Source organism: Oratosquilla oratoria, chromosome 6 (assembly GCF_046742065.1).
Source record: "Oratosquilla oratoria isolate Oo_2021 chromosome 6, ASM4674206v1, whole genome shotgun sequence".
NCBI lineage: Eukaryota > Metazoa > Arthropoda > Malacostraca > Stomatopoda > Squillidae > Oratosquilla > Oratosquilla oratoria.
Window position 1 is genome coordinate 68,947,632 of NC_134782.1, and position 10,293 is coordinate 68,957,924.

Here is a 10,293-nt window from a genome sequence, read left to right on the forward strand (position 1 = left end):
CAATAGATTTCTTCCAGTCTTCTCTTTCTGCATGAGGGGACAGAATGAGGTGGGGGTGTCAAATGAAGCAGCTTTACTGTGGATGTGCCTCGTCTTGCTACATTGCTTCTGACCCAGGGCATCCACAGGCTTTGCCAATGCCAATAGTTGAGTGTTTGAATAAAAACTGTTTTGGTTACAAAATTATATTTTTCAAATCCCCAAATATCAAATTATCTTTCAGACATATATAACAAAGGTGGATGATGAACTAAGATTGTAAACATATACAAATGTTACACTTAAAATGTGCTTAGAAGTCTAGATTTCTGTTAAGTGCAGTAATATTCTAATTATTCAAATAGAAGTTAGCATGTAGAGGAGGAGGAGGAGGAGGAGACGTAGTAGTAGTAGTAGTAGAAGACGACGACAAAGGTGTCCCTTTATTTGTGGGTGTGAATAATATGCCCCTTTGATTCCCAGCAATGACTTGCCTGTCCCAAGAGTCCAATCACATAGGGCAAAGGCGACTGCTCCAATCATAGTTACACACCTGGCATGAGTTCCTAATGGCCTATGGACAGGCACCATAAATGATTTCAGTTTTCCAAGTAAAATCCTTACTCGGAAAAACTGTTCCTCATTTATATTGTTCCCTTGAAGCTGTATTTCTAAGATCATATGGCCTACACTAGGCAGTTCCATGTCCATTACCACATATCCCCATCCATAAAGTTACCTAATTCTCTCTTAAAACCAATAATTTCAGCACTGACTACATTGTTACCAAATATATTCCATTCATTAACCAATATCGGTAAACCAGCTCTCCCATGGATGAATTCTGCCAGTTTTATCCATGCATATTATAAATGGCAAGAAAACGGGAGTAACTGGATTAGGGAACCTGCTTTCTGTACATTTATCCTACAGGAAGTTGTGACATAGGATTCTAACCAGAACCCTAAAAACTCGTTAAATGTGCAGGGTTGTGGTCAGATGAGAGTAAGAGGGAAGATATTGGTAGTTTGTTTACAAGAAGAAAGATGGATGTATCAACATTACCATCATCCATGCTGATATGCATGACCAAGCCTTCCCATGTGGATTAGTAGAGATTACGATTAGGGCTGTTGCCAAACTATGATATCCCCCATCCTTGCACACAGCAACCACTGAACCTACAGCCCCCTACAATGGGCTTCGTGAGATCACCATCCCCCGTCTCTACCATCATGCATCACTGCCAGGGGTATTAAGGTTGTTAATTGGAAAAATGAAGTTATTGTTAGTGGCAGAAGTTAAGTAAATATACTGTCTCAGTTGCATCCTCACTCTAGTGTAATCCAAGGGCACTACCTGGAGTTGGTGAGGTAGCAATTTGCTTTCCTTTCTCTCCCCCCAAAACACCATTTCAAGATTTTGCATCTGTCCTCTTAGAGAGGAATATAAATAGAGCTGCAGAACCTTGAAGAAATGGGATTCACAGTAGGTAAAGAAAACCTAACCCTCTAATATCAAGATTATTTCATTGTCAATAAGAAGTACTCTTTATTTTTTAGGACTATATCGCACTAAAGGAAAGGTGGTAAAGTTGACTCTACGATGGTAGCTGAAAGGAAAGTCGAGACAAACCACTGAAGTAGGACATGTGTCCCAGTCTCTCAGGCACTGCCTGCTAAAAACATATACAGTGCCCTCACATGAGGGCTAATAACTGGTTTAATTTCATATGCATCTTTTAATGACCCCTTCCTTTATCAATACATGAGAAATTTATTCTAACCATCCACAAGCAGTTACAAAAACCTTTTGAAGCAGTGAACCAAATACCATGCTTGCTATAAATCAACCATGACAGTGAAGTCTAGAATCCATTTGATTTGCAAGTAATGAAAACTTAAAATTCATGGACTTTTCCTGAATACAGCACTTACCTGAAGTGAATTGACAGCAGATGGAATGTCATTTACCAAGAGATGTCGCTTTCCTTGTGCAAAATGATTCAAAGCCTGTGTTGCTATGTCTCTGCAATAAATGTTACCCAGTTATAACATGACTGTTCATGTACTATCAAAGCTATGCTACAAAGTGATTTGAAAAAAATAAAAATGCATATTTCATAATTCACCTCAGATTACAATACATTTCTCAATCTAGTTACTCCATTATTAAGAAGCAGTTTCCTACACAGCAAGAGAAAGTACAATACAAGATTTCTAGATGGCTAAAAGATGTATTGTCAAAGGGCGCATGAACAGGCATCTCACTCTATTCTAGAAAAACAAAGCCACATACAAAGTAAAGAGTTGCAGCTATGCTGGGCCCCCAAATACTATATACAGGTAAACGTCGACTTACGATGGCATTAGGTTTCGATAGAGCCATCGTAAGACGATCTCATCGTAAGTCGATCCCCACTCTGTTCCGTGGTCACTGTACCTAGCCTACCTGTATATTCACCACCAGAGATACTGAATATAGCCTATTAAACATGTACAGTAGTTTATTTAATTATTTTTATCCTTTTTACCATATTCAAACACTATAATATGTATTTTCAGTACGGAACTTAAATCTCGCGGGCAGCAGCCAATGCCAGCCGTACGACGTGACGTAATAATACTCGCATCATAAAATATAGTCACCGCTTATATCGATCGTTCTCCCTTTCACCCGCGAATTTTGAAAACCACAGAGAATGGGATTTAGGGCACATTTGAGAGAATGTAAAAACACAGGGGCGACTACAATAAATATAATCCAGACGCCGATAGGGCAGCGTCGCGAATCTACTTGCTCCTCATGACGCCTATGTGTGCGGCACCGTATGGAAGGGGTTAAATTATCATATCGTCGTCGTCGTCGTCGTCATCGTAAAGTCGAACAATCGTAAGTCGCGGCCATCGTAAGTCGACGTTTACCTGTACTCTATTTCACTTACAGATTCCTAAGGTCATTTTCCCCAGATTAAGATCAATGTCAGGGCCACATCACACACTGGTATGATAAATTGGAGAGTAGACAGGACCCAACAAACATTGCTACTTTCCTGTACACTACAATTAGGTATATACATACATACACTTATGTGTGCACATGTATATATTTACTGAATAGTAGTATACACGAATGGAACAATGGTTGCCGAGTCTTGTTTCCTACTGTCCACACACACTATATACTCGTATATATATATATATATTATATATATACATATATTATATATATACACACATATACATACATACATACACTGAAGAGTACAACACAGTACCCAACTTCTTTTAAGAATATGGAGAGAGGAAAAGATACCAAGGAGAGAAGAATTTTTTTGTACCAAGTGACAAAGGGAGAAAAAAAAAAATGGGATGTGGAAATTCCAGAGGAATTACACTACTATTCTGTACATACAAAATTTTTGCAAATATACTCAAAGAGACTGAACTCCCTATGTAAATGAAATATTAGGCAAATAACCAATGTGATTTTAGAGGAGAGAGATCAACAACTGACATGTTTATAATCAGACATATTGGAGAAGACCTGGGAGTTTTATATAAATCACTGGCAAATGCAGGGCTCATATTTTAAGGCACACAACCTGCACCATAACTCCTAAATTCGAAGTGCTAAAAATGCAAACTTACAAAAAATCAAAGTTCAAATTTGGTGAAAGCAATGTATACTGGTACTGAAGAACAGGTAAGGGCTGGCAACAAGAAAACAGCTAGTTTTGAGATAGAGTGGTTTGAGACAGGAGTGCATTATATTTCCACTACCATTCAACTTACTACTGGAAAGAATAGCAACAGCAGTAGAGAGAATGTTGGGGTAGCTTGGGAGAATGAACATGTTGACATATACCGACAACAGACTTCATAGATGGGACCATAGATGGAATAAAAGTCATCACTGGTGGTTTTCAAGAGTGAAAACAGGCTGCTGGTAATGCTAAGAAGAAAGTTGATGCATCTAATAAAAAATGAATGACAAGATCACATTGACACCAATGATGCAAAATATAAAGTATGTAGTAACTTAAGTATCTTGGACCAGTTGTAACAGATGCAAACCTGATTGACACAGAAATAAAATTAAGAATTGCAGCAGCCAACTGATGTTATTTACAGCTTCCAAAATACTGGTATGAAGCATTTCAACATACACATATATATATACACACACACACATACGAATGTGAAGCCTGCAGCCTAATATGGATATATATATAAATATATATATATATATATTTTTGCATTTGAGAAGTGTACCAAGAAAAATATTGAGCCAGTATTTGACAAACTAGACCAAGAATGGAGAACAAGTCATAATGAAGAGTCCTGGTCAAACAAATATTATGAACATCAAAGTTGAGAAGCATGAAGGTTTATGAAGGACAGTACAATAGGAAGAGCACACAGAAGGTGGATAGATAACGTGAGGACCTGGACATGGCTTGAGCAGATGTCCATGAGTGGATGGCAGTGGCACAGGACCATAAAAACTTGAGGCATTTGGTGCCAGCAGTGAGAGGTCAGCAAATGGCCTGACCACCACCCAAGTACCCACACATATGCATATATACATACATATACCAAGGGCTCTTTCCCCCTTACCAGGAATAGCCAAGCCAAAGGCATAACTCCACTTCCATCCACCACCACTCCCTACCTCTCATCTTGGCTCCTCATGGATGATAGGTCATCCTTATATCTATCCCATCACCTTGGGTCACAAACAATGCCACAAGACAGCACATCTACAGCAAGGCTGCTTCATTTAATTGGTGACCCCCACCCCTGTCCCCTCATGCAGACACATTGAAGATTGGGTGAAATCCCTTCAGGCTTCATCAAAATATTCACACAACCACTAATACCCCCATCCACTCCCTTTCATTCATCACAGTATTATCCATATAGCCATTCTCCACTTACCCTATCTTCTGTCTTTATTCCTTCATACATACATGTATGCACTTAAATGCTGGGCTGCCCGACTTTAATCTTGACTTTGGAACATCCCAAGTCAAGCATTTACAGTCTGGGCCAACAGTGCATTGCTGTCTCCCCTTAGCATCAAGGTGGTGCATGCATTCACTCTCTCAAGACCCCTGTATATTGGGTGGACATGTATACCCAAATCCTAGTTTCCTCTTGTTGGATTGGTGTGGAGGAAATGGGAGGATGAATCAGACAGGTACACAGGGCAACCATAACTGACACTCGTTGTAGGAACATGCTTGCACCCAACACTTGTCATAATCTAATATGTAGTACAAAATTCTGGTACCAAAGAAGTCTGAGGAACCCAAGGCATAACACCATCACCTAAACAGCAAGGTAACAAGCTTTTCTCCAAAATTAGTTTGAAGACCACTATACCAGAAAACAGGTAAATATAACCAAACATGATAATGAAGCCAAACACAAATAAAATACATTGGAGCTAAAGGCTCATACATGACTTCAAACACCTTGACCAAACACCCATAAGAGCCTTAAACTCTTCCATATGGTGATGCTTACGAAGGACACCAATGTCGATATCTTTATTACATTTTGTAGTTGTAGCCGAGTGACCCCCCGAATTCTGTTAACTGGTTTGATAATGTTTTCTGTGTTTATTATTACTCAGTGAAAAAGTAATACAGCAGTGACTTTACATTTTGACAATTATTGTGACGCATCAATCACAGTACCTCAGGCATTCAATGCTGAGCGTGAGAATTTGACTCAATGAAGAAGTTAATGGATATTTTCAACTACTAAGGGACAGACTTTATATTCAACAAAGAAAAGTTTAAATGTGTTTGCTATTGATTGGTTGAACTGACCATCCCCATCTTCTGGGTGTCCAATACACCCTCCTCACTGGAGGACAACCAGCAGGGAGCCTGTCTTGACATAGCACCATTAGGCCAGCTTCCTCATCTTATAGTCGTAATATTTGAGGACTTCAGTTAGAATACATACAATGAAAGGTAAATTCTTAGAATTATACACCTACACAATATAGCAATAAAAAATTTAATAATTTTGTAAATTACATCAACATAAAACATGCTATTCTTGGCAGAAATCACTAAGAGTTGCTAAAAGTTATACACAAACAAATTTAGCCACTTTGACATCTTAAGACGCCATCTTTGTTTTTTTGATAGGTGTGGAGGTTGAAGAAATTCAAGTATGATGAGTTTGTCTATACTAACCTAATCTACATTAAGTAATGAGGTACTTGTAATTCTAGAGGTCATCAGGGTCTTTATCTTCGACCTACATATCCATCAAAGATAGCATCTAAAAGAGTCAATGCGACTTTGTTCATTTGTGCATAGCTTTTAGCAACATTTTCATTTATTGATTTCTGCCAAGAAAAATATTTATTACACTTGTGTATTATAATTTACAAAATTAATATTTAATTTTCTAATGCTATATTGTATAGGTGTGCACTTCTATATATATATATATATATATATATAAAATACAATTACATACGATAAGGCAACTTTTTCAACAGTATTTTACATGTACAAATAGGGAAAACAAAATGGGGAGAGGTTTCATTGGTTGGTAATGTGGTTATTGTGATATACTCTCAAACGTGTGGGGGTTATTAGAAAGAGAATGGTAAAGATACAGTATATTTGGAAGGCTCCCCAAGGTTTCCATTGAGAAGGGTGTTGGAACAGCAACTGACACTGCTAGAGAGAGAGAGGTTGGAGAGAGAGAGAGAGAGAGGTTGGAGAGAGAGAGAGAGAGGTTGGAGAGAGAGAGAGAGAGGTTGGAGAGAGAGAGAGAGAGAGAGGTTGGAGAGAGAGAGAGAGAGAGAGAGAGAGAGAGAGAGAGAGAGAGAGAGAGAGAGAGGTTGGAGAGAGAGAGAGAGGTTGGAGAGAGGGAGAGAGAGAGAGAGGTTGGAGAGAGAGAGAGAGAGAGAGAGAGAGAGAGAGAGAGAGAGAGGTTGGAGAGAGAGAGAGAGAGAGAGGTTGGAGAGAGAGAGAGAGAGAGGTTGGAGAGAGGGGTTGGAGAGAGAGAGAGAGGGGTTGGAGAGAGAGAGAGAGGGGTTGGAGAGAGAGAGGTTGGAGAGAGAGAGAGAGGTTGGAGAGAGAGAGAGAGAGGTTGGAGAGAGAGAGAGAGAGGTTGGAGAGAGAGAGAGAGAGGTTGGAGAGAGGGAGAGAGAGAGAGGTTGGAGAGAGGGAGAGAGAGAGAGGTTGGAGAGAGAGGTTGGAGAGAGGGAGAGAGAGAGGAATGAGAGAGAGAGAGGAGAGAGAGAGAGAGAGAGAGTTTGGAGAGAGAGAGAGGTTGGAGAGAGAGAGAGAGGTTGGAGAGAGAGAGAGAGAGAGGTTGGAGAGAGAGAGAGAGAGAGAGGTTGGAGAGAGAGAGAGAGAGAGAGGTTGGAGAGAGAGAGAGAGAGAGGTTGGAGAGAGAGAGAGAGAGAGAGGTTGGAGAGAGAGAGAGAGAGAGAGAGGTTGGAGAGAGAGAGAGAGAGAGAGAGAGGTTGGAGAGAGAGAGAGAGAGAGAGGTTGGAGAGAGAGAGAGAGAGAGAGAGAGAGAGAGAGAGAGAGAGAGGTTGGAGAGAGAGAGAGAGAGAGAGAGAGAGAGAGAGAGAGAGAGAGAGAGAGAGGTTGGAGAGAGAGAGAGAGAGAGAGGTTGGAGAGAGAGAGAGAGAGAGGTTGGAGAGAGAGAGAGAGAGAGGTTGGAGAGAGAGAGAGAGAGGTTGGAGAGAGAGAGAGAGAGGTTGGAGAGAGAGAGAGAGAGAGAGAGAGAGAGAGAGGTTGGAGAGAGAGAGAGAGAGAGAGAGAGAGAGAGAGAGAGAGAGAGAGAGAGAGAGAGAGAGAGAGAGAGAGAGAGAGAGAGAGAGAGAGGTTGGAGAGAGAGATCTAATTGCTGGTTTGATTAGGCAAACCTATCCCTTGATAAAGAAGTATGCTACTTGGTCTTGGAAGCCTGCAATAAGAGCATTATGACCAGATTCAATGTCTACATCTAGTAATAGTTGAGAATAAACAGTACAGAGCTAGCGAATGAGTTGACATTCACACTAATGTTTTATAAAGGTAGACTAAAGGAAATATGCTACACAACCTTATCCTAGGCAGGCAAATGATGATTTGATTAGGAATCTTGTGGTTGTATCACCCATTGTGGGCCACAGGATCTTGATTCACATACGGGACTCGTGATCAACAGCTATTACCTTGCTGGATGAGGGTATTTTTTTATAGAAGTGCACACCTGTGCAATACAGTAATAGAAAATTAAATAATAATTTAGTAAATTATAATACATCAACATAATACATTATTTCTGGTGGAAATCAATTATAGAAACAGTTGCTAAAAGCCATAAACAAATTAAATTGCATGGACTCCTTTAGATACTGTCTTTGTTTCGATACATTTGGTGGTCGGAGACAACGATGGCCTGATGACCTCTTATAATTACAAGTACTGCATTACTAAATGAAGGTTAGGTTAGGTTAGGTTGGGTGAGAATATTTGAATCTAGCATACTTTAATTTCTTCGATCTCTGCCTCTACCAAAACAGTGTCTCAAATAGTCAATAGCTTTTAACAAGTTTCTATTACCGATTTCTGCCAATAATAATGTAATACAATGATGCATTATAATTTATAAATTTTAAGTTCCTATTACTATATTGCATAGGTGTGCACTTTAAAAATTTAATGATGAGTGCTCATATATGACCCAATCTATTGGTAATGCTGTGACCACATATCACTGCCCACCAGAGCTGAAATGCTTGCTTCACAATGGAGCAATACTGAAATTTTCAGCTTTGAGCAGAACTTATATTTGCATTGCTGAATTAGTGGTTGAGTATATACCATTTGGCCAGGCAAACAAATTAACTCGGGTGTAAGTGAAACTCAGCTGCGGACCCTCACGGAGCAGTACCAGAATGTCTATATTTTTCCTTAAGAGTTTATATATATAATATATATATGCAAGTGTAGTAAATGAATGGAATAAACTTCCTGCAAAGGCAGTGCGACATAGTAGAGTTCAAAGTTAAGTATAATTTAAACACCTTAGCAATAAGTTGTAATGCCTGCCATTTAATTTCATTCACTAATTTATTACTTGTTTATAATTATGTGTTTTTTATCTATCATCTTATTTACTTATTTATAATTTCTTTCATCCAACCTAGTTATGGACCAAAAGATTTCCTGTTGAGTGTTGCATTTGGCATGCTCTACCTTTGTAAACTTTTGTAATGTATATGTGTGTGTGTGTGTGTATATATATATATTTATATAGTTCTGCTGAACTATGAGCAGGATTCATAGGCTATCATCTATGTGACTGTCCAATATATCTTTCTAGAATATCTGAAGCAATATACCCACGTACCTACAATTCCCTCACTCACATGGCTATCCTACAAGCCATAGAGATTATTTTTACATCAGTGACAGTGGCTCACACCAACCCATTCAAAAGATAAACGCACTATGTAACTATTATAAGTAGAGAAGATTCGATGGAGAGGACCTATGGCTATGTAGCTTACGGCTCCTCAAAATTAAGAAGATCCATGAAAATTAATGACTTAATCCCTTCCCGCGACCAATGTAGAACCTCATACCTACACAATAGGCCTAACACCAATCTCAAACTATCCAAAATGGCTAAAATCTGCCGGAGTTCATGATAAACGCGACTAACTGGAAAGCATACGCGCCATTACCACTTACAATAATCGGACACAAAGGGCTATGGTAGCAAATCGTTCCAAAGACTCCAATATTCCTCGGGGATGCTCAAGACCAACCATAACGGATTTCTTGAATTGTGAATAAAAAATTAATAATAAATACATAAAATTAAGACCTGACAACACAAACAGTAGTGGTTTGATTAGGCGTAACCGTATTTATGAATGTCAATGCCAAAAGTGTGAAATTAATTCATATTGTAACACGTCGAGTTTCTGTATAATCATGTACACATTCTGAAAATTCCGTTACCTGGTGTATAACCCAAGTAATATAAAACTCCTGTATATCTTCTGGGACCAATACTTACATTTCTTTCTTTGTTGGTGAACCCTTGCTAGGTGACTCCATTTTCTTTTCAGTAGTTGTACTTTCCACTTCTGGCATTGTAGCAGTACGGAAAACACCCAACCGGTAAAACGACCTCGTGAATGCTGCACCGGACTCGGAGCACAAATGCTTACAGCCGTTGCTTCAGTTGTCAGTTTTTCCCGCGCAACCCGCCATTGTGCTTCTATGACGTCATTATATTTATTTCATTACATAAGTATGGACTTGACTAGTAG

At 39.2% G+C, this 10,293-nt stretch overlaps 1 protein-coding gene across 6 annotated transcripts in view; it reads right to left on the reverse strand.

Annotated features, from left to right (window-relative positions):
* LOC143026574 (uncharacterized) overlaps window positions 1–10,259 on the reverse strand; it is a 50,048-nt gene extending 39,789 nt beyond the window's left edge. The window contains exons 1-3 of one of the 6 annotated variants that reach the window (XM_076187201.1): window positions 10,038–10,081; window positions 9,707–9,795; window positions 1,917–2,007 (exon numbers count right to left, since the gene is read on the reverse strand). In XM_076187201.1, coding sequence (XP_076043316.1) covers window positions 1,917–2,007; window positions 9,707–9,786 — 171 coding nt within the window. In that variant the 5' untranslated portion in view covers window positions 9,787–9,795; window positions 10,038–10,081. Of the gene's footprint in view, window positions 1–1,916; window positions 2,008–9,706; window positions 9,796–10,037 lie in introns of all 6 variants that reach the window. The other 5 variants (XM_076187206.1, XM_076187203.1, XM_076187204.1 and 2 more) reach the window with 5 other exon arrangements.
* Window positions 10,260–10,293: the final 34 nt, after the last annotated feature.